This window comes from Ranitomeya imitator, chromosome 3 (genome assembly GCF_032444005.1).
Source record: "Ranitomeya imitator isolate aRanImi1 chromosome 3, aRanImi1.pri, whole genome shotgun sequence".
Taxonomy (NCBI): Eukaryota; Metazoa; Chordata; class Amphibia; order Anura; family Dendrobatidae; genus Ranitomeya; species Ranitomeya imitator.
Window position 1 is genome coordinate 216,489,242 of NC_091284.1, and position 26,008 is coordinate 216,515,249.

General features: G+C 46.1%; 1 protein-coding gene across 3 annotated transcripts in view; it reads right to left on the bottom strand.

Moving 5' to 3' along the window:
* LOC138669566 (uncharacterized) overlaps positions 1-26,008 on the bottom strand; it is a 124,284-nt gene that overhangs the window by 15,457 nt on the left and 82,819 nt on the right. For all 3 annotated transcript variants that reach the window (XM_069756133.1, XM_069756134.1, XM_069756132.1), the window contains exon 3: positions 7,092-7,259. In XM_069756133.1, the coding sequence (XP_069612234.1) occupies positions 7,092-7,259 (168 nt within the window). The remainder of the gene's footprint in view (positions 1-7,091; positions 7,260-26,008) is intronic.

The window sequence follows — 26,008 nt, forward strand, 5'->3', positions numbered from 1 at the left end:
CTGTGGCCCCAGAAGGAGAAACAATACCCATCGTCTCCTCACACTGAATCTCCTCCTCTCCTGCCCACTCATGCTGGACAGACCTGAAGCTGGGGTTGGGAGTCCCTTTTGTAGCATCATGGGTCCCCTCAGTACCATATAAAAATAAGTCCTCTCTCTCTCCTCATCTTCATCACCCAATCTTGCCTCATCATGATATTGGCTGGGCTGGGTAGGATCACCTAGCGTGAAATCTTGTTCCATATCCTGCTGATAGGCACTCAAGATTCCATATTTAGATTATACAGCTATTCTTTCAATGTACATAGCATCGGGATGATAATGCTAATAATAGCCTAATCTCCACTCACGAGGTTGGTGCAGTACTCAAAGTTATCAAGCACCTCACAAATGTCAGCGATTCATACCCACTCAACAGTTGTTATGTGTTTTGGCTGAGTAGCAGTCTCACGGGCATGTTTAAGCTGGTATTCAGAAAGTGCCCTCTGCTGCTCGCTAATCCTTGCCAACATATGATAAGTTAAGTTCCACCATGTGGGCAGGTTACAAATGAAATGGTGATTTGGCAAATTAAATTGCTTTTGAAGCGCTGCAAGATCGGCAACAGCGGTAGAGGAATGGCGAAAATGGACACATATGGCGCACCTTCTCAAGTAGGTTCAGCAAGTCAGGGTATGTTTTGATAAATTTCTGAACCACTAGGTTCAGCATGTGAGCCATGCATGGCACGTATACCAGCTTCTCGAGCTTTAATGCCGCCACCAGGTTACGCCATTATCGCAGCCAACCAGACCGGGTTCGAGTTGCAGTGGGGAGAGCCACTGATTGCTCTGTTTTATTCCTTGCCACAGCTCTGCTGCAGTGTGTGGTGTTTGACCCAAACAGATCAGCTTCAGCAGAGCGTGTTGCCGCTTTGCCAATGCGCTGCTGCACAGTTCCCAACTTGGGAGTGATGTGGAGGGTAATTCAGCATAGGATGAGGAGGCGGAGGAAGAGGAGGAAGAGGGGAGACTTTGGGTATATGATGATGGGGAAACCATGACTGAGGTTGGGCCCACTATACATGGTGTGGGTAGCATAAGTAATGTTCCAATTTGCGACTTTGTCTCACTCTGCACCAGGTTCACCCAGTGTGCCGTGACAGAAATGTATCGTCCCTGTCCACAACTACTTGTCCACTTGTCTGTTAGGTGGACCTTCCCGGTTACGGCGTTGGTGAGAGCACACTTTAGATTGTTTAACACGTGCTTGTGTAACACACGGACGGCACACCAGGAAAAATAGTGCTGGCTGGGAACAGAGTATCGTGGGGCAGCCACAACCAAGAGATCACGGAAAGACTGTGTCCCCATAAGCCTAAAGGGCAACATCTCCACGGCTAGCAACTTGGCAATGTGCGCATTTAGTATTTGTGCTTGTGGGTGCGTGGGTTGGTATTTACTCTTCCTTTCATAGATCTGGGGCACAGACAACTGGACGCTTGGCTGGGACAAACAAGTGGATCGGATTGTTGTGTCCTGTATCTCTGCAACTGCAGCTTGTGAGCAGGAGGTATGAGCACCTGCTTCCTGGCCAGCAGATTGGGAAGGACGGATCACAGGCAACATGGCAGTGGTTTGACCCGCAGACACTGATTTGGTACTCCATTGTTCTGCCCACCGACTAGGGTGCTTGGCTGCCATGTGTTTATGCATACTTGTGGTGCTCTGGTTGCCTTTAACCTGGCCTCTGCTCAGCTTTGAATGGCAGATGCTACAGATGACAATGTTTGGTTCAGAAGGACTATCCGAAAAAAAATTCCAGACAGAGGATGTACGTCTCCTTGCCTTGACTTGGGGCACAGAGGGATTGCTCTTGGCAACCGTTGATGCATTCCGCACTCTGCTCAAACCAGTAGCCCTTGGTGCCTTTGTTGGTGCTACATATCCACCTTCTTCCTCTGTGCTGCTATGTTGGCTATGCGTACCCACGGTCCAAGTCAGATCAGTGGACTCATCATCGACCACCTCGTCATCCACGTTATCCTCCTTCCGTGTTGATATTGTCGGCTGGCCAGATGGCAACTGTGTCTCATCATCATCAGCCTCCACCTCTTGAGCCGGTATATCACATGGCTGAAAGTGGCTTTTTTCTGTCCGTGGGTGTTCAAATATTTGGCCACGAACAGACGATACCTCCTCACGTTCCTCTTCCATGCTGCGCATTGAGAGGCCAGAGGCAACCAAAGAATCATATATACCAAACAGATAATCGGAGTGGCCAAGCATGGGGTCAATGTTTTCTGTGACTGCTGAAGGGGGAGGAAGTAGGAACAGGTTGAGGATTGGATGACCCAGCTTTCTGTGTATCGACAGTAGACTTTGTGGTCGTGGAGGATTGGGTGCTACTAGAAAATTTCATTGAGGTCTTATCTGCCATCCAAATAGTATCTGCTCTTAAGGTACCGTCACACTAAGCGACGCTGCAGCGATACCGACAACGATCCGGATCGCTGCAGCGTCGCTGTTTGGTCGCTGGAGAGCTGTCACACAGACAGCTCTCCAGCGACCAACGATCCCGAGGTCCCCGGTAACCAGGGTAAACATCGGGTTACTAAGCGCAGGGCCGCGCTTAGTAACCCGATGTTTACCCTGGTTACCATCATTAAAGTAAAAAAAAACAACCACTACATACTTACCTACCGCTGTCTGTCCCCGGCGCTGGGCTTCTCTGCTCTGGCTGTGAGCGCCGGGCAGCCGGAAAGCAGAGTGGTGACGTCACCGCTCTGCTTTCCGGCCGCTGTGCTCACAGCCAGAGCAGAGAAGCACAGCGCCGGGGACAGACAGCGGTAGGTAAGTATGTAGTGGTTGTTTTTTTTACTTTAACGATGGTAACCAGGGTAAACATCGGGTTACTAAGCGCGGCCCTGCGCTTAGTAACCCGATGTTTACCCTGGTTACCAGCGAAGACATCGCTGAATCGGCGTCACACACGCCGATTCAGCGATGTCAGCGGGAGATCCAGCGACGAAATAAAGTTCTGGACTTTCTTCCCCGACCAGCGATATCACAGCAGGGGCCTGATCGCTGCTGCGTGTCACACTGGACGATATCGCTAGCGAGGACGCTGCAACGTCACGGATCGCTAGCGATATCATCTAGTGTGACGGTACCTTTACTCTTCTGGCTTCCAGACACGTTTACGTTCCAGACCGGGAATTTTCTACAGGAACATAGATGCATCAACCTTCTCCTATATCCCTGACTCAGCGCCTTGTCGGGCACCACTAACAACCCCACGCCCACGTCCACATCCCTGTCCCTTCACTACAGGCTTTTGGGGAATTTGGGGGTTTTGTGACATAGTTGCAGATGTTCAGATGAAGATATTGGGAAACAAGGAGCAGTTCGTGCTTTGTGGAAGGTAGCACTACAGCCTAGTAATGCTTTGTGTTTTACAAACAGGAGGACTATCTGCAATGTCAAAAAAAATTGACCCAAGTTTAACACCGAATATTTTGCTCTCCAGTCACCACAGAAGACAACGGAGCTGGCTGCGTGTCAGTTGTGCAGTAACGTGCGCGTGCTATTCGGTGTGCAAACAGCACAATAAAGGCAAAAAAATTGACCTCAGTTTAACGCCAAATATTTTGCTCGCCAGTCACCACAGAAGACAACAAAGCTGGATGCCTGTCAGTTGTGCAGTAAAGGACATGCTATTTAATGTGCAAACAGCACCGCAAAAGCAAAATAATTGGCTTGCAGGGGTAAATGTGACCCCAAAAATAGCTAGGAAAACTGTCACTACTCCCTGACCGTATACAGTTCTTTCAGCAAGAGCAGAGATATTGAGGTACTATGCATGTCCTGTAACTCTCCTGCCTGTCTCCCTGTACTACTACAGTCACCTACTACCAGAATAGCTCTCACAAGAGCTTTTGTGTTTTTCTTTTAGATGATTTCTGGATGATTTCCAAAAGCTCAACTCTCCCTAGCAGCTGCTCACACTCACTGCCCTAGCACTATCTGTGTTCGGATGCAATGTGCAGAAAATGGCACCGGCAGGGCTTTTATAGAGCCAATGAGTCATAGCCTACTATGATGACTCATCTATGATGCTGCACTGGCCGGCAATAACAGTAATGCCACCCACAACCAAGAAGGCTGTGGCATTACTGTGATTGGCTAATGCTGGACGGGAGCTATGAATATTGCGAGGCTAGTAGTGAAATACTTGCTAGGATTCGAGTACCGCATTTATCGCCGAGTACCGAATCCTAACGAATATGATCGCTCATCCCTAGTTACTGCCTCTATACCATTTTCTTGTACTAGTTTTTGGCTCTGTGTGAGTATACTGTATTACTAGACAGCACATATCTTTTCTAAGTTTGTATTTTATTTTTATAAACAAGATATTATTTTTTTTAAAATAAGTAGAACAGAACTTTAAACTGGTTGTCTTTCCATTACTTATCACATCCACTGCATACTCCACAACATTTAAACACTGAAGGAAAACTAGTGGAATTATCAAACTTATGTGATCAATAGACATGTTAGTGATCTGCAATTGATGAAAAATGGATGGAGACAACATTTTTAAAACATAATGATTTATTCAATATCAAGTACAGCACAACGAGCAGAAATATTTGTATTAGATTATTACTTCTGTATAATGGTTGCCTGAGGAATGTTCTGCCATGCTCAACGTACTTTGCATTCAAATCACCAAAGTTCACTGTGGACAGCTTTCTTTGTAATTATAGCCCAATAATGTTTCAGAATAGAAGAGAAGTCTGGAGATGCTGCAGGGTATGAAACACATTTAGGCCACACAAGCTGCTCACAGTACCATGAGTAGCATGCATTGTAGTGTTCAAAAATGAATCCTGAGAGGCTTTCATGTTCCCTCATAGAGATATCTTCATGGTATTGCCCACATGGTCTCAAGGTCAATCAACAGCGATCATTGAATTCAACACAAAAGTGGGACTCATTGATAAAGATAGACTTCCATTCCAACCTCCATTGCGATCTTGCTCTCCACAATTATAGTCTTTAAGTGCAGTGGTGTGAAGTCAATAAAACACCTTTAGCTAGACGTCTGGCATCTAGCCCAATGTCGTGCAAATGCCTTTTTTTGGCTTGTGTAGACTCTATTTGACACCTTCGGCTTGGTATGTGATGTCTAATTTTGCTAGCAGAACAGAATGGAACTGTATGCTATTCTTTGAATCTGACAAGAACACCTGGGCAATGCCATGAAGAGGCCGTCATGAAGGAATATCACACCAGTCCTACTCGTAGGATTATGGAGTGAGGAATAGGGTTGAGCGAAATGGGTCGTTCATTTTCAAAAGTCGCCGACTTTTGGCAAAGTCGGGTTTCATGAAACCCGATCTGACCCCTGTGTGGGGTCGGCCATGCGGTACGCGACTTTCGCGCCAAAGTCGCATTTCGTATGATGCGCTTGGCGCCATTTTTTCAGCCAATGAAGGAGCGTGGGCAGAGTGATGACATAGGTCTTAGGGGCGTGGACGCTTATCGTCATCTTGTCGCTTGTGCACTGTAGCGATTTGAAATGTGCAACACCAGTTTTTCTGTTCAGGGACGGAGGGGGAGAGAGAGAGAGAGAAGAAAAAATACCCATTGACTTTGCATTGGGTTTCGTGTTTTGGTCGATCCCCGACTTTACGCCATAATCGGCCGATTTCACTCGACTCGACTTTAGAGATAGTCGGGTTTCGCGAAACCTGACTCGACCCTAAAAAAGTAAAAGTCGCTCAACCCTAGTGAGGAAGAATAATGTATGGTAGTCAGACCTCTCTAGTCTTCAATCCAGGAACACTAACAGCTCAACGCTACATTGATTTAACAGTGGAACCAGTGGCACTGCAATTTTTACACAGTATCCCTAGAGCCATTTTTTAGCATGCCAGCACTACACTTGCTGACAGAAGTTATGTCGCTTATCCATGTTATGTATATAAAAGCTTATACCTGACGTTAAATTCATCCATTGGTTGTATAAATTATTCTTTTGAAAGCTGAAACCCTCCGAAATGTGGTTTAGGTTAAGAAAAGAAATTGGCATAAATGCAGAAATATTGATCAGTTAATGGACACAGAATGGGCAGATTTTGGCAAGACAAAAGTTTTGTCGCCCACAGAAAGTAATTTGATATTTAAACAAATAACTTAAAATACAAATATATGTTGCATAACATTTGAGAATTAAGTTGTGGTGCTATTAGTCATATATTTGTCATTGTTCTGCAATTGGAAAGGGAGCTGCCTGCAGCAGATCTTGATGATTTGTGTGCCCAGGTGTATTCAGTGGTGTGGCAGAACATTGCTCAGACAACCAGTAAAAACCACATTGATAGCAGTACAAGATATGTAATCACATGTATTTCAGTGCATGGAACTCATACTTAATATTGAATTAATCGAAATGCTTTGTTTTTTCATCATTTGAATATCATTAAAAAGTTCTTCAATCCTTTGATTTTCATAATTCCACAGCTTTTCCTTTTTTATGTTGCAATTTCAATGTTGAGGAGTGTAGAAAAAAAATGAATATTATTTGCAATTTACATGCTCTCATAAAACAATTCACTCAGGAACTATTAATTATATATCCACCTATTGAGCTCAGTGCTTACAGTCATGTGGGCTCACTTAGTCTTCCACGATGAGTTGTCTTCATAGTTATTCTATGTTTACTGCAGAACAGTTATTAGAAATAGCTCACAGGTCATACTCTCTACATTAAACAACAAACTACTACGAAGAGATCTGTCCTTGGGATGTATTCAGCTCAGTAGTTGGACGTGCACTTTCCTATACACTTTCCTATACACTTTGAACAGGTGGTGCCATACTATGTAAGGTAATGCTTAACTGAATTGTTTTTTAAAACATTTTGCTAAATTGATATTGATCACTTTCAAGAAATAAGCAAACATATAACATAAAATATACAGATTCATTTCTACATCAAAAGAAGCAAATGCAATTATTTTAATTCACAGCATGACATTTCATGGTGGTTCTTTTGTAATACTTTCAGGCATTTGACAAGTTTTGTAATATTTCAAGTGTTACCTGATTCGTATATATTTTCATGGAGAGGTTGGTGAGAGTACTGAGATCTTTGTTTTCTATATTTGTTGAAAGAGAAGGCGAGAATGGTCAACAGTACCACAACCAAGATAGTGCTAAAGATGGATGTCAAAACGGTCTCAGAGTAATTCATACCTTTCCCATTTTTACCTAAAACATATAGAAAAAAGGAAATATACTTAACTATTGCTGTTGAAGCTAAATATATATGACATATGTAAAATATATATATATATATATTCCACATTTATATCAAACCTTATTCAATACTTTTTCCCACATTGTATGCATGAACGAGGCAATTAAGTAAATAAGAAATTTGTTGGAAAAACAAAACCTGCAATTATAAAATAAAAAACCATCAAAATTAAAGGGAATATACTTCCACTATTACTACAGCTCTGCTTCTCCCCAGAACTGTCACTCAAGGAGAGTCCTCCCTGCCAGAAACCAGAAGGTGAAAGACTGGAAAGCTGTGTGCTACCCAAGAGACAATTTGATAATAACCCTTGAATCTGTAATACAATATTTGAGCCATGTTTTATTTTGTTTTAGGAAAACACAACAATAAAAACAAAGTGTGTTTAAAATATCAGTTTTCTCTTATCCAAACTAAAATTAAAACTATCAATGATTTCAGTTTAAATAAAGGATAGCCATCTAAATTTCTAAGCAACACCATCCATAAAGACTTTACATGAAGGGAACAGGAGGAGAAATGCACAATGCTCTACTTGTATAGAGCAGCGATGTTGCTTTTCCTATTGAATGGAAAATTTTGCGTATGTATTTTTCAGCCAATAAATTATGCACTGTATCAATATATTTAGCTCAATTTATAATTTATAACCACTTTCATTTTTTATAGCCCTTTTCAAAAAATTTTAGGAATGTGACGAAACTGTTTTAGACACTGCCCATGCAATGGAGTCCACTTTTTGTGCAATTTCCATACCGTTTCTGGTGCATTTTGCTTAGTAAATATTCCTAACTTTTAATTCTGTAATAGGTCTTGTGGTAGAGCAGCTCACGCAGAGCTAGGCACATAAACATAGTCTCTTTTTAGTCCTTCACATGTTTATTTTACACATGAGGCATAAACCACAGTGAGGTAAAAATAAATACGGGCCTTAGGGCAAAACAAGAACATAAAGCAAAATGATATAACAGACCATACATATGTGGGAAGTCCGCCCGCTCAGGAGAAATCAGCATCCAAAGGTTCAGCTTTCCTTCACAGGACACAATGGAGCTCCACTCTCTCCAGGCCTACAGTACACTGAATGCCTCTGGAGGCCAACTATTTAAGCAGCAGACCTTAGGGTGGTTGTCCACAAAACTCAGCCCCTCAACAAATTGGCTAGTTAACCCCTTGCAACATTTAATGTGCTGGAAGAAAACCTGAAGCCAAAAGCCTCAACGAAACTTTTGAAAAATGTGGAAAAATAGAACTACTATAATGGGGATTCAAATAAAATATGATCTTAACCCTTTAAGGACCAAGCTACTTTGTACATCACTTTTAAATCTGACCAGTGTCACTTTATGATGTAATACCTCTAGAATACTTTAGCAGATGCTACTGATTCTGAGATTTTTTTGTGACATATTGTTCTGTATGGTAGTGGTAACATTTCATAACATTTCTTCGATACGATGTTAGGACTGGCGGAACGCACCAAGAGAGATGATATAGATGCGTTCGCAGTCCGGGGTCCACCGTGCAGGTGAAACCTGCTGCTAGGAAATGACAGACTATATGGCGGTATCCAAAAGTATACACGCGTGGGTTAAACCTCACCCAGCGTGAAGAAAGCGATCCTGTTGCGTCACAGGTCCGCGGTACCGCACATAGAGCGCGAGCAAGTGGTCAGCGACTTAACCCTAACAGGGATTGTAGTCCGATTAGACCCTTGCTGGCACTACACCGCTACTGGGTGTGTAAGGAAATATATAATTATAGCACCGAAGTGCGAAGTGTGCCGTGCTGGCAGGTACCACTAAGCACCCAGACGTGGGTCAGGAAGCGCACACTGGCGCGTGGCACCGCACTGGCGGTCACAGCAATAGACGCTGATACGTGTGTGACACGTTGAGTGATTAGTCGGGCGCTAGATAGCAGCCATACACCATACGCGAACAGTCATACAATAGGGTAGGGGTATTTAATGAACGACTTGCACTCACAACAAACACACGTATTCAATTGTACACTAGCGCATGGCCGTGCGGTCATGCGCAGTTTATATAGTTGCAGGACAGGAAGTGGCCACAGAAACTTTGCCCTTCCAAGACCTGCCAAGAGGACCAATAGAATGCGCTGCAGAGTCTGAGCACATGACCCTCGATCTCCAACGGGAGATCTTGCCCTGGGCATGCTCAGTGTGCGCAGACAAGGACTTAGTCCCAGAGAAGTCCACTCGCTGCTGACCAGCACTAACTTTAATGGCAGGAGCTGAAGAAGCAGCAGTAACTCTCTGAACAGAGTGAGACCGAGCAAGACGCTGGGACCGACGTCCCTGCTGAGCAGGCTCCACTGCGGCTGGATAGGAATGGGGGACCGCAGCGGAGACGGCTCGAGATTCCCCCTGTGCAGAAGCGGGAACTCGAGACCTAACATTACCCCCCCTCCTAGGGCCCCCCCCTCCTTGGGCCTCGCTACGCTCGAAGGCAGCAATGAGCTGTGGGGCCCGAATGTTTTCAGCAGGCTCCCATGACCTGTTCTCTGGACCATAACCCTTCCAATCCACCAGATAGAACTTTTTGCCGCATACCACCTTACACCCCAAAATAGCGTTCACCTCGTAATCGTCCGTAGACGAACCCAATGTCCCGGCAGATGACTCGGAAAACCGGGACATGTATACGGGTTTCAAGAGGGACACGTGAAAGGTGTCGGTGATACCCAAGCGTGGAGGAAGAGCCAGGCGGTAGACCACAGGATTAACCTGTTCGAGAACCTTGAAGGGACCCAAGTAGCGAGGAGCAAACTTAGTGGACTCAACTCGCAGCCTGATGTTACGGGCGGAGAGCCACACCAAGTCGCCAGGAGCAAAGGTCGGAGCGGGGCGCCGATGAACATCGGCGGAGGACCTCATTCTCTCCTTGGAAGCCAGAATGGCATCCTGAGTGCGATCCCAAATGTCCCGTGCCTCCACAGCCCAGTCTGCCACCCTGGAATCGGCGGAAGACACGGGCATGGGCACAGGTACCCGCGGATGCTGAACATAGTTAAGGAGGAATGGAGTCTGTCCAGTGGAGTCAGCTACAGCATTGTTAAGAGCAAACTCCTCCCACGGTAGCAAAGATGCCCAGTCATCTTGCTTAGCAGAGACAAAATGTCGCAGATATGTGACCAAGGTCTGGTTGGCTCTCTCCACCAACCCATTCGTCTCGGGATGATATGCCGAAGAGAGATTCAACTCGATACTGAGAAGGCGACAAAGCTCTCTCCAGAACCGAGACGCAAACTGGGGACCCCGGTCACTGACAATTTTGTCTGGCATACCGTGAAGACGGAAGATGTGTTTAACAAACAATGCTGCCAAGGCCCGTGCAGAAGGTAGCCGAGGAAGCGGCACCAAATGCACCATTTTAGAAAAATGGTCGGTGATAACCCAAATGACAGTACAGCCACGTGACTTGGGCAAACCCACCACAAAGTCCATCCCGACCATCTCCCAGGGCCTGTCTGCCACAGGCAGAGGGTATAACAACCCAGCTGCTCGTTGACAGAGAGACTTATTTTTGGCACAAGAGACACATGCCCGAACGTAGTCTCCTACGTCACGAACCATATGTGGCCACCAATACATTCTCGCCAACAACTCAGATGTCCTCTTTGCCCCAAAGTGTCCACCCACTCTGGACGAATGAGCCCACGAGAGAACCTCCGGACGCAAATTGATGGGAACAAAAGTCTTGCCCGGAGGCACAGACTCAAGCGAAACCGGAGCTACGGTTCTTAGACTCTCTGAAGGGACAATGAGCCGAGGCTCGTCCTCCTCCTCCACAGTTGACACCAGGGAGCGAGAGAGAGCGTCAGCACGAATGTTCTTCTCCCCGGCGAGATAATGAAGAGTGAAGTGGAACCGGGAGAAAAACAAGGACCATCTGGTCTGACGAGAATTCAACCGCTGGGCTGTCTGTAAATAGACCAAATTCTTGTGGTCCGTGAAGACTTGGAATGGGAACTGAGCACCCTCCAAGAGATGTCTCCATTCCGAAAAGGCCAACTTCTTTGCCAGCAGCTCCCTATCCCCGATGGAGTAATTTCTCTCCGCTGGTGAGAAGGTCTTTGAGAAGAAGAAGCATGGGTGCTTCCGACCTTGAGCATCCTTTTGATAGAGGACTGCTCCTGCACCAACGGATGAGGCATCCACCTCCATTAGGAATGGCTTATCCACATCGGGACGATGTAAGATGGGAGCGCTAGCAAAGTGGGACTTAATAGAAGTGAAGGCCTTGGAGACCTCTTCGGACCACAATTTAGGATTCGCTCCCTTCTTGGTGAGGGATACCAAGGGAGCTACCAGGGTTGAGAAATGGGGGATGAACTGACGATAGTAATTTATGAACCCCATAAAGTGCTGCACCGATTTCAGAGAATGGGGTTCCTGCCAGTCCATCACTGCCTGTAGTTTGGCAGGATCCATAGCCAATCCCTGGGCCGAGATGATGTAGCCCAGGAAAGGTAAAGACTCCTGCTCAAACATACACTTCTGCAACTTGGCATAGAGGGAGTTTGCCCGTAGGAGGTCGAAGACTTTGCAAACATCTCTCCGGTGGGAGTCAATATCTGGAGAGTAGATGAGAATGTCATCCAGATAGACTACGACCGAGGTGGAAAGCATATCCCGGAAGATATCATTCACAAAGTCTTGGAAAACGGCTGGGGCATTACAGAGCCCGAAGGGCATCACCAGATATTCATAGTGCCCATCCCTGGTGTTAAAGGCCGTCTTCCATTCGTCCCCCTCACGGATGCGAATCAGGTTGTAAGCACCCCGCAGATCTAATTTAATAAATACCCTTGCTCCCCGAAGTCTATCGAATAACTCAGATATCAAGGGCAAAGGATACTTATTCTTAACGGTGATGGCGTTAAGACCCCTGTAGTCTATGCATGGGCGCAATTCCCCATTCTTCTTCTGCATGAAGAAGAACCCTGCCCCAGCAGGTGACACTGACTTCCTAATGAATCCTCTTGCCAGATTTTCCTGGATGTACTGTGACATTGCCTCCGTCTCCGGGAGAGATAGCGGATAAACTCGACCCCGGGGAGGCTCAGCACCAGGCAAGAGATCAATAGGACAGTCATAGGGGCGATGAGGCGGAAGGACCTCCGCCGCCTTTTTGGAGAACACGTCTGCATAAGACCAATACTGCTTGGGGAGAGAGGATAGATCTGCGGGTACCTCAGTAGTAGCAACCTGAACGCACTCCCTCTGACACCTACCCCCACAAGATTCACCCCAACCCAGAATTCTGCCTGAGGACCACTCGATATGAGGAGAGTGGTACCGTAGCCAAGGTATTCCCAACAGGACCTCATCAATTCCTTCCGGAATGACGAGCAGAGAAATTATCTCCTGATGAGATGGCGACATGGACAGAGTAAAAGGGATGGTCTGGTGTGTTATCTGTGAGGGCAATGTCGACCCATTCACCACTCGCACCGTTACTGGTTGAGCAAGTATTACCAGGGGTATTGCGTGATGTTGGGCGAAGGCAGAAGACATAAAATTGCCCTCCGCCCCAGAATCCACGCAGAGCTCTACCGAGTGGGAGAATGAGCCAATAGTAATTGTCCCCTTAAAGGACAACTTAGAGGCAAACGTCGCCGTGTCTAGTGTACCTCCACCTACTACCACTAGACGCTGACGTTTCCTCGACCGCTGAGGACATCTGGTGGCTAGATGTCCTGACTGCTGGCAAACATGACAGACCCTGAGTGCACAAGCGGTCCGGGACTTAGATCCTGCTTGTGACACTTCCCTGGCCTCATGTGGCTTAGGAACCAGGACCGGAGATTCCAGAGGTTTGGCGAAAGTAGGAGCCAGCCGAAACCTCTGCCTACACTGGGCTCGCTCTAACCTCCGCTCGTTAAAACGGAGGTCAATTCGAGTGGAGACAGTTATTAACTCCTCCAGTGTGGCATGAATCTCCCTAGTGGCCAGAGCGTCCTTTACGTGGTCAGCCAAGCCCCTCCAAAATATGGGGGTAAGAGCTTTATCCGACCAATCCAGCTCAGATGCTAAGGTGCGGAATTGGACGGCAAAATGACTGACCAAGGACTCACCCTGAGTTAATGCCAGCAATTGGAGCGCAGTACCATGGGTGACTTGAGGTCCTAAAAAGACCTGTTTCAGAGCGCTCAGAAACAGCGGAGCACTCTGCACCACATGATCGCCACGCTCCCACAGCGGCGTAGCCCATTCCAACGCCCTGTCCGACAATAGAGACAGAATAAATCCCACCTTAGCCCGCTCTGTGGGAAAACGTGCAGCCAGGAGCTCGAGGTGAATAGAGCACTGACTCACAAATCCCCTACAAAACTTGCTATCACCAGAAAATTTTTCTGGCAGCGGGAGGCGAGATAATGTCGGAACAGGGGTGGCAATGGACATAGTAGCTGCAGCCACGCTGGCAGCCTGTACAGCTACTGCAGTAACATCCACAGCTGAAGTCGCGCTCTCGAGAGCCGCCAACCTACCCTCCAGCTGCTGGATATACCGCAGAGATTGCTGTTTGTCTGTCATCACTAGCCAGACCCTGGCGCTAGTGTAATGTTAGGACTGGCGGAACGCACCAAGAGAGATGATATAGATGCGTTCGCAGTCCGGGGTCCACCGTGCAGGTGAAACCTGCTGCTAGGAAATGACAGACTATATGGCGGTATCCAAAAGTATACACGCGTGGGTTAAACCTCACCCAGCGTGAAGAAAGCGATCCTGTTGCGTCACAGGTCCACGGTACCGCACATAGAGCGCGAGCAAGTGGTCAGCGAACTTAACCCTAACAGGGATTGTAGTCCGATTAGACCCTTGCTGGCACTACACCGCTACTGGGTGTGTAAGGAAATATATAATTATAGCACCGAAGTGCGAAGTGTGCCGTGCTGGCAGGTACCACTAAGCACCCAGACGTGGGTCAGGAAGCGCACACTGGCGCGTGGCACCGCACTGGCGGTCACAGCAATAGACGCTGATACGTGTGTGACACGTTGAGTGATTAGTCGGGCGCTAGATAGCAGCCATACACCATACGCGAACAGTCATACAATAGGGTAGGGGTATTTAATGAACGACTTGCACTCACAACAAACACACGTATTCAATTGTACACTAGCGCATGGCCGTGCGGTCATGCGCAGTTTATATAGTTGCAGGACAGGAAGTGGCCACAGAAACTTTGCCCTTCCAAGACCTGCCAAGAGGACCAATAGAATGCGCTGCAGAGTCTGAGCACATGACCCTCGATCTCCAACGGGAGATCTTGCCCTGGGCATGCTCAGTGTGCGCAGACAAGGACTTAGTCCCAGAGAAGTCCACTCGCTGCTGACCAGCACTGACTTTAATGGCAGGAGCTGAAGAAGCAGCAGTAACTCTCTGAACAGAGTGAGACCGAGCAAGACGCTGGGACCGACGTCCCTGCTGAGCAGGCTCCACTGCGGCTGGATAGGAATGGGGGACCGCAGCGGAGACGGCTCGAGATTCCCCCTGTGCAGAAGCGGGAACTCGAGACCTAACATACGACTTGTGTTTATTTGTGAAAATATCAGAAATTTGGGGAAAATTTCACAATTTTAAATCTTTTAGTTCTTATGCCTTTAAACCAGAGAGTTATGTCACACAACATAGTTAATAAATAACATTTACCACATGTATATTTTACATCAGCACAAATTTTGAAACATCATTTCATTTTGTTAGCAAGTTAGAAGAGTTTAAAAGTTGACCAGCAATTTTTCATTTTTCCAACAAAATGTGCAAAACTATTTTTTTTGGGACCACATCACATTTAAAGTAACTTTCAGGGGTCTATATGACAGAAAATACCCAAACATGACACAATTCTTAATTAAAACTGCAACCCTCCAAGTCCCTTAAACCAAATTTATAAACTCTATTAACCCTTCAGGTGCTTCATAGGGATTCATGGAATGTGGAAGGAAATTGAACATTTTACATTTTTTCACAAAAAATTTGCTTTAGCCCCAAATTTTTTAATTTTCACAAGGGTATCAGGAGAAAATGGACCCCCAAATTAGTTGAACAATTTCTCCTGAGTACGCCGATACCCAATATGTGGGTGAAAACTACTGTTTGGGTGCATGGCAGGGCATGGAAAGGAAGAAGCGTCATTTAACTTTTTGAATGTAAAATTTGCTGGAATCAATAGACCCCATGTCCTTTCTGGAGAGCCCCCTGATGTTCTTAAACAATGGAAACCCCCTACAAATGACCCCATTTTAAAAACTAGACCCCACAAGGAATGTATCTAGATGTGTGGTGAGCACCTTGAACTCCCAGATGCTTCACAGACATTTATAACATAGAGCAGTGAAAATAAAAACAACATTTTTCCCCACAAAAAGTGTTTTTTAGCCCCAAATATCTTATTTTCACAAGGGTAACATGAGAAAATGGACCCTTAAATTTGTTGTGAAATTTTTCCTGTGTGCGCAATACCCCATATGTGGTCTAAAACTACTTTTGAGGCACAGTGCAAAGGTCAAAAGGGCACGAGCGCCATATTGGAGTTCAGATTTTGCTGGAATGGTTTGAGGGTGCCATATCACTTTGGCAGAGCCCCTGAGGTGCAAGAACAGCAGAAACCCCCCATAAGTGATGTAATTTTACAACCTACACATCTCAATGAACTCATCTAGGGGTGCAGTGAGCATGATGAGACCACATGTGCCTTACAGAAATTTATATAATTGACCTGTAAAAAGAGAATAATTACATTTTTACTGCTAAAATGTTATTTTAGACCCAAATTTTTCTTTTTTTTATAAGGGCTAATAGGAATAAATGGACCTCTCAGTTTGGTTCTCCTGATGTGTCAATGCCGTGCATGTAACTGGGAACTACATTTGAGGCACAGTGCAAAGCTCAGAAGTGAAGGAGTCATATTACAGTGCAAATTTTACTGTTATGGTTTGGGGGTGTCATGACCCACTTTAAGAGCCCTGAGGTGCCAGAACAGCAGAAACCCCATAAGTGACCCAAATTTACAAACTACAGCTATCGATGAATTCATCTAAAGGTCCTAACAATAGCGGACTTATATCAAAAGCTGCCGCATGAAGAGATCCATATTCATATGTTAAAACCAAGATTTACTTTATTAACACAAAATATTATAAAAATATAAACACAGGCAAGTAAAACATACATCAACAAAAAAGTGTCAAAAGGAGTGGAATAAGTAGAGCTCAACTCAGTATATTTATATATCAATTGCTATTAATTATCGTATGTCACTGTAACAGCCTATTCAGGGACGCCCCCGGAAGAAGCTTACGGGCGAAACGCGCGTCGGGGCGCACCTGGAGGGTTCAGTGAGCTCATATCTCTTGGTCACAGTCTCCCTGGGAATACTTTTGTGTGTAAGTAAGTGCCTTATGATATAATGCTGTATCTTAATAGCGGTGTGAATACAGGACTGTTAGTCTGGAAACACTCTAGATATATGGGTCATTTACACACTCATGGTTTCCCGGTATTAGTGGATTGATATGCATGGTGGATGGGCATTGTTAATTCTGAATAGGTGACTTATCGCCAGTAGGACTATAAATAGCAAGTCCACTGCATGTCGTCCCTGAATAGGCTGTTACAGTGACATACGATAATTAACAGCAATTGATATATAAATATACTGAGTTGAGCTCTACTTATTCCACTCCTTTTGACACTTTTTTGTTGATGTATGTTTTACTTGCTTGTGTTTATAGTTTTATAATATTTTGTGTTAATAAAGTAAATCTTGGTTTTAACATATGAATATGGATCTCTTCATGCGGCAGCTTTTGATATAAGTCCGCTATTATTAGGATTATTGTTGGAAGTGCCATAATCTATTTGGTTGGTGGACTATCGAGGTGGTTTATTCATCTAAAGGTGCAGTAAACAAATTGACACCACATTGTGTCACAGCATTTTATACCATTGGGACATAAAAAAAACATAATATTTTGACACAAAAAAAATAGTTTTAGACCCATATTTTATATTTTCACAAGTAGAAATGGGTAAAAATGACACCAAAATTTTTCACACAGTTTCTGCTGAACATGGAAATGCCCCATATGTGGCTGTACAGTACTGCTTAGCCGCAATACGGTAGTTTGCAATAGTATGCAGAGCCCTTAAGTGTTGGAAAAGCAGAATCCCACCTCAAGTGACCAATTTTGGAAATTATACCCTTGTCAAACATTTGGGCTTTAACCCCTTTCTGACATCAGACGTACTATCCCGTCGAGGTGGGGTGGGATTAGGGTTAGGGGTGTGTTTGGATTAGGGTTTCAGTTATAATTGGGGGGTTTCCACTGTTTAGGCACATCAGGGGCTCTCCAAACGCGACATGGCGTCCGATCTCAATTCCAGCCAATTCTGCGTTGAAAAAGTAAAACAGTGCTTCTTCCCAGGGGTTTACCCCAACATATGCAGTATCAGCGTACTCAGGACAAATAGGACAACAACTTTTGGGGTCCAATTTCTCCTGTTACCCTCGGAAAAATACAAAACTGGGGGCTAAAAAATAATTTATTTTTACGGCTCTGCATTATAAACTTCTGTGAAGCCCTTGGTGGGTCAAAGCACTCACCACACATCTAGATAAGTTCCTTAGGGGGTCTACTTTCCAAAATGGTGTCACTTGTGGGGGGGGTTCTACTGTTTAGGTACATTAGGGGCTCTGCAAATGCAATGTGACACCTGCAGACCATTCCATCTAAGTCTGCATTCCAAATGGTGCTCATTCCCTTCCGAGCCCTCCCATGCGCCCAAACAGTGGTTCCCCCCACACATCTAGATAAGTTCCTTAGGGGGTCTACTTTCCAAAATGGTGTCACTTGTGGGGGGTTTCAATGTTTAGGCACATCAGTGGCACTCCAAATGCAACATGGCGTCACATCTCAATTCCAGTCAATTTTGCATTGAAAAGTCAAACGGCGCTCCTTCCCTTCCAAGCTCTCCCACGCTCCCAAACAGTGGTTTACCCCCACATACCCCCACATATGGGGTATCAACTGACTCAGGACAAATTGTAAAACAACTTTTGGGGTCCAATTTCTACTCTTACCATTGGGAAAATAAAAAATTGGGGGTGAAAAGATAATTTTTGTGAAAAAATATGATTTTTTATTTTTACGGTTCTGCATTATAAACTTCTGTGAAGCACTTGGTGGGTCAAAGTGCTCACCACAACTCTAGATAAGTTCCTTAGGGGGTCTACTTTCCAAAATGGTGTCACTTGTGGGGGGTTTCAATGTTTAGGCACATCAGGGGCTCTCCAAACGCAACATGGTGTCCCATCTCCATTCCAGTCAATTTTGCATTGAAAAGTCAAATGGCGCTCCTTCGCTTCCGAGCTCTGTCATGTGCCCAAACAGTGGTTTACCCCCACATATGGGGTATCGGTGTACTCAGGACAAATTGTACAACAACTTTTGGGGTCCATTTTCTCCTGTTACCCTTGGTAAAAATAAAACAAATTGGAGTTGAAGTAAATTTTTTGTGAAAAAAAGTTAAATGTTTATTTTTATTTAAACATTCCAAAAATTCCTGTGAAGCACCAGAAGGGTTAATAAACTTCTTGAATATGGTTTTGAGCACCTTAAGGGGTGCAGTTTTTAGAATGGTGTCACACTTGGGTATTTTCTATCATATAGACCCCTCAAAATGACTTCAAATGAGATGTGGTCCCTAAAAAAAAAATGGTGTTGTAAAAATGAGAAATTGCTGGTCAACTTTTAACCCTTATAACTCCCTAACAAAAAAAATTTTGGTTCCAAAATTGTGCTGATGTAAAGTAGACATGTGGGAAATGTTACTTATTAAGTATTTTGTGTGACATAACGCTGTGATTTAATTGCATAAAAATTCAAAGTTGGAAAATTGCGAAATTTTCATAATTTTCGCCAAATTTCCGTTTTTTTCACAAATAAACGCAGGTACCACTATCATGAAGTACAATATGTCACGAGAAAACAATGTCAGAATCACTGGGATCCATTGAAGCGTTCCAGAGTTATAACCTCATAAAGGGACAGTGGTCAGAAATGTAAAAATTGGCCCGTTCATTAACGTGCAAACCACCGTTGGGGGTAAAGGGGTTAAATATGGTTTAAACACAGTGTAGGGCTCAGAACTAGGGTTGAGCGACTTTTAGTTTTTTTAGGGTCGAGTCGGGTTTCGCGAAACCCGACTATCTCAAAAGCCGAGTCGAGCGAAATCGGCCGATTATCGCGAAAAGTCGGGGATCGACCGAAACACGAAACCCAATGCAAGTCAATGGGGAAGCATAGTCGGCAGTGAGTGGAGGCCAGGAAAACACGTACAGTGCCCATTTTAATGGCAAAAACATCCATTCTTGTTACTGAAGCTTGTTAATCTTAATTTACCTTATAATAATAGTAAGGCATTGGAAATTGGGGGTCATTTGGCTAAAGTTGTGGGGGGTAGGGCTGGTTCAAGTATTTAGTGGGCCCAGGAAATCTGGACCACGTCACGGCAGTGGAGCAGGGAGAGGTAAGTATTTAAACTTTGCAAGTGCTGTGATCCTGAGCAAGCAGGGGGGCCCACTCGTCGGCATTGGCACTGGCACAGGGCCCCTCAAAGTACGGCGGTGTGTTTGCACGGCGGGGGCGCCTCCCACCGGCAGCGACACTTTTGTGTACTATGAGGGGCCCTGTGCCAGTGACGTCGCCAACGAGTTTTCCCCCCCACCTGATGAAGGAACCTGCACTTTCATCTGCACCTTCCTCTTTGTCCCCGTGTAAGGTGGTATAGTATGCGGGAAGGGGAACCTGACTTTCAGCAGGGTCACATTCTTGCTGTGTAGTGTGCACGGGGAATGTAGCGTTATGGGTCAATGTACCAGCAGACTCATCTATAAGTGGCTGGGCAATGGGCAGGATGAGGAGGAAACACAGATATAGGCCCAAAGAATAAAGTGGGCTAAATGCAGTTCAAAATTGGTAACAGGACTAACCAGGGGGCATTGCTTTGTTCAGTGGAGTACAACTGTAATGAGAGGCTGACACAGTGAGTAGGCCCAAATCAGTAAGTAGGCTAAATGCAGTTCAAAATTGGTAACAGAAGTAAACAGGCGGCACTGGTTTGTTCAGTGTAGGAGAACATCAAGGAGCGGCAGACACCGTTAGTAGGGCCAACAAAACAAGTAGGCCAAATGCAGTGTTATATTAAAAATAATTTAACGAGAGCCTGAAGATAGAAGCTAGGGAAAGGCAACCTGGAGAGCACCTTGGAGCGGAAGACACCGTTTGTAGAACCCAGACCCAACTTGTAGGCCTAATGCAGTGTTGTTTCAACAACTACTTAACGAGAGCTTGAAGATAGAAGTTAGGGAGAGGCAACCTGGAGAACACTCTGGAGCGGCAGACACCGTCTCTGCAACCCAGACCCAACTTGTAGGCCTAATGCAGTGTTGTTTCAACAACTACTTAACAAGAGCTTGAAGATAGAAGATAGGGAGAGGCAACCTGGAGAACACCTTGGAGCGGCAGACACCGTCTCTACATCCCAGACCCATCTTGTAGGCCTAATGCAGTGTTGTGTCAACAACTACTTAACGAGAGCTTAAAGATAGAAGCTAGGGAGAGGCAACCCGGAGAACACCTTGGAGTGGCAGACACGTCTCTACAACCAAGACCCAACTTGTAGGCCTAATGCAGTGTTGTTTCAACAACTACTTAACGAGAGCCTGAAAATGGAATTTCAGGACAGGAAACTAGGAGAACAGCACGGAGCGGCATACACCGTTAGTAAGCCCCAACCCAACTAGTAGGCCAAATGCAGTGTAATATTAACAACTACTTAATGAGAGCCTGAAAATGGAAGTTCAGGACAGGAAAACAGGAGAACAGCAAGGAGCGGCAGACACCGTTAGTAGGCCCCAACCCAACTAGTAGGCCAAATGCAGTTGTTCCATTTAACAACTATTTAACAAGAGCCTGAAGATAGAAGCTCAGGAAAGGCAACCAGGAAAACACCTTGAAGCAGCAGACACTGTTAGTAGGCCCCAACCAAACTAGTAGCCCCACTGCAGTTGTAAAATTCCGATAGGCTGAAAACCTGATAATTGCAGTTATTTTTTTTAAAGAGGACAGCTGTATTGAGTGGCGCTGCCAGACACTGTTAGTAGGCCTTACACCACAAATTTGGCTCGACGCAGGTTTTAAAAAGGTTACATGGGAAGGAGGGACTGCAGAAACACTTAGTAGGCCTAAAATAAAAAAGTAGGCTCTATGCACTTTTAAATAGGTTCCAGGGGTACACAGGCAGCATTGGTGTGGTCAGTCGAGGACTATTGGAAGGAGGGACCGCAGACAGACTTAGTAGGCCTAAAATAACAAAATAGGCTCTATGCACTTTAAAATAGGTTCCAGGGGTACACACGCAGCATTGGTGTGGTCAATGGAGGACTATTGGAAGGAGGGACCACAGACAGACTTAGTAGGCCTAAAATAACAAAATAGGCTCTATGCAGCTTCGATTATGTGGCAACCTGGAGAACAGCAAGGAGCGGCAGACACCGTTTGTAGAACCCAGACCCAACATGTAGGCCTAATGCAGTGTTGTTTCAACAACTACTTAACAAGAGCTTCAAGATAGAAGCTAGGGAGAGGCAACCAGGAGAACACCTTGGAGCGGCAGACACTGTTAGTAGGCCCCAACCAAACTAGTAGCCCCACTGCAGTTGTAAAATTCCGATAGGCTGAAAACCTGATAATTGCAGGTAATTTTTTTAAAGAGGACAGCTGTATTGAGTGGCGCTGCCAGACACTGTTAGTAGGCCTAACACCACAAAGTTGGCTCGACGCAGGTTTAAAAAAGGTTACATGGGTACACGGTCTGCATTGGTGTGCTCAGTGGAGGACAATTGGAAGGAGGGACCGCAGACACACTTAGTAGACCTAACATTTTAAGAAATAGGCTCAAAGCAGTTTGAATTATCTTGCAGGGGTACACAGGCAGCATTGGTGTGGTCAGCGGAGGACAATTTGAAGGAGGGACCGCAGACACACTTAGTAGGCCTAAAATTTTTAAAAATAGGCTCAAAGCAGTTTGAATTATCTTGCAGGGGTACACAGGCAGCATTGGTGTGGTCAGCGGAGGACGATTGGAAGGAGTGTCTGACACAGTTAGTACTCCCCCCAATAAATGGATGTTAATGTCTCGCAAAACAACAAAACCAAACAAAAAAAGGGTGGCATACTTAGGTACAGGGGTGGGCTCCTCTGCTGAGTTTCAGACATAGTAATTTGGCGCTACGTATTTAATGGTGTCAATATAGGACACTGACCCAGCCTATTTTAACTAGCATCATACTTGTCAACAAATTGGTATTGTCAGTGCCAGGCATTGAAGGGTGTCAGCGCATAGACTAAACATTGGTGGAGCTGTCAGAGATAATTTTGCAAGTGGTAGAGCACTGTTTGAGCTGGCGGGGGAAACTCTCTTGCGGCCGGCGGTACAGGCCAAGGGCCCCTCATGTTACAACGGTGTGTCTGACGTTGGGTGCGCGCCACCACCGCCAGAGACACTTTATTGTACTATGAGGGACCCAGTGGCAGTGCCGTCGACCAAAAGTGGGCACACCCACCTCTTCAGACAAACGGCACTCTCACGGGTGCTTGCGCCAAGTGGCGAGACCACGGCGTCGTGGGGGGAGTTAGCCCATTTATGGAGGCGTAAACATGTCGTATGCTGGACAAACAGCTGCTGCAAATTAAGAGATTGGAACAGTCAGTAAGACCAGTCCACAAGCAAGACCTTTTTATAGGAAAGCTAGGTGTCAGACGGGAAAGGTGGGGCAAAATAATTAGAAATCCATGAGTGGTTCATTTTAATGAAGGTTGGATCATCAACATTTTGGGTAGCCAGACGAGTCCTTTTTTTGGTCAATATTGAACCAGCAGCACTGAATACTCTTTCTGATAGCACACTAGCTGCTGGGCAAGCAAGCTCCTGCAATGCATATTCTGCCAATTCAGGCCAGGTGTCTATTTTGGATGCCCAGTAATCAAATGGGAATGACGGTTGAGGGAGAACATCGATAAGGGATGAAAAATAGTTAGTAACCATACTGGACAAATGTTGTCTCCTGTCACTTTGAATTGATGCTGCAGTACCTGTCCTGTCTGCGGTCATTGCGAAATCACTCCACAACCTGGTCAGAAAACCCCTCTGTCCAACGCCACTTCTGATTTGTGCAACTCTAACACCTCTGCCCTGTTGCCCCCTGCAGCTCGTGTGAGAACCATCACCGGCGCTGTGTGCTGGGAATGCCTGAATCAAACGGTCTACAAGAGTTGCTTGTTTGGTTGCTAATATTTGTTCGAGGTTCTCATGTGGCATGATATTTTGCAATTTGCCTTTATAGCGAGGATCAAGGAGGCAGGCCAACCAGTAATCGTCATCGGTCATCATTTTAATAATGCGTGGGTCCCTTTTGAGGATACGTAAGGCATAATCCGCCATGTGGGACAAAGTTCCAGTTGTCAAATCTGCGCTTGTGCTGGGTTGAGGGGCAGTTTCAGGCAAATCTATGTCACTTGTCTCCCTCAAAAAACCTGAACCCGGCCTTGCAACGCCACCAGTTTCTATTGGCCCTGGAGAAGCTTCCTCATTCAAAAAATACTCATCCCCATCATCCTCCTTGTCCTCCTACTCTTCGCCCGCTACCTCGTCCTGTAGACTGCCCTGACCAGACAATGGCTGACTTTCATCAAGGCTTCCCTCTTCCTCGGCTGCAGATGCCTGCTCCTTTATGTGCGTCAAACTTAGCATCAGCAGACGCATTAGGGGGATGCTCATGCTTATTATGGCGTTGTCTGCACTAACCAGCCGTGTGCATTCCTCAAAACACTGAAGGACTTGACACATGTCTTGAATCTTCGACCACTGCACACCTGACAACTCCATGTCTGCCATCCTACTGCCTGCCCGTGTATGTGTATCCTCCCACAAAAACATAACAGCCCGCCTCTGTTCACACAGTCTCTGAAGCATGTGCAGTGTTGAGTTCCACCTTGTTGCAACGTCTATGATTAGGCGATGCTGGGGAAGGTTCAAAGAACGCTGATAGGTCTGCATACGGCTGGAGTGTACGGGCGAATGGCGGATATGTGAGCAAAGTCCACGCACTTTGAGGAGCAGGTCGGATAACCCCGGATAACTTTTCAGGAAGCACTGCACCACCAGGTTTAAGGTGTGAGCCAGGCAAGGAATGTGTTTCAGTTGGGAAAGGGAGATGGCAGCCATGAAATTCCTTCCGTTATCACTGACTACCTTGCCTGCCTCAAGATGTACAGTGCCCAGCCATGACTGAGTTTCTTGTTGCAAGAACTCGGACAGAACTTCCGCGGTGTGTCTGTTGTCGCCCAAACACTTCATTGCCAATACAGCCTGCTGACGCTTGCCACTAGCTGTCCCATAATGGGACACCTTGTGTGCAACAGTGGCAGCTGCGGATGGAGTGCTCATGCGACTGCAGTCTGTGGACGAGCTCTCGTTTCTGCAGGAGGACGAGGAGGAGGGGGGGCGAACGCCTACAGCCAACTGTTTCCTAGACCGTGGGCTAGGCAGAACTGTCCCAATATTGCTGTCCCCTGTGGACCCTGCATCCACCACATTAACCCAGTGTGCCGTGATGGACACGTAACGCCCCTGGCCATGCCTACTGGTCCATGCATCTGTTGTCAGGTGCACCTTTGTACTCACAGATTGCCTGAGTGCATGGACGATGAAGTCTTTTACATGCTGGTGTAGGGCTGGGATGGCTATTCTCGAAAAGAAGTGTCGACTGGGTAGCTCATAGCGTGGTACAGTGTAGTCCATCAGGGCTTTGAAAGCTTCGCTTTCAACTAACCGGTAGGGCATCATCTCTAACGAGATTAGTCTAGCAATGTGGGCGTTCAAACCCTGTGTACGCGGATGCGAGGATGAGTACTTCCTTTTCCTAACGAGAGTCTCATGTAGGGTGAGCTGGACTGGAGAGCTGCAGATGGTGGAACTAGCGGGGGTGCCGGTGGACATGGCACACTGAGAGAGGGTTGGAGATGGTATTCTTGCTGGTGCCCTACATGCAGTGTTTCCTACCACGAACCTGGTGATTCCCTGACTGCTTTGGCCTGGCGACGAAACCTGCACATTTACTGCAGGTGGTGCGGGAAATGGTGGGCTTACAGTGAGGGAAGGGATGTAGTGTTGCTGACTAGCTTCATTGGCCGAGGGTGCTACAACCTTAAAATGACAGACTGCACTCTTTCTACTATCGGATACCTTTTCAGGCATTGCAGACAGAGCTTCTTTAACCGGATGGCCACGCTGTCCTACAACTGGTTTTGGTTTTGCCACGCGTTTTTGGCCAGATACGGGCCTGGCAGATGGAACCTGTTGCGATGTTGATGCCTGCTGCGGCTCCTCCTCCTCCACTTCAGAGCTATTGCCGCCTGCACCCTGTTCCCCCAATGGCTGCCAATCGGGGTCAACAACTGGGTCATCTTTGACCTCCTCTTCTATCTCGTGTGCAACTTCGTCTGTGTCACCATGTAAGCCGGTGGTATAGCGTCCGTGACGGGGCACCATAGTCTCATCAGGGTCTGATTCTGTATCAGTACACTGCGAGGGCAATGTTCTGGT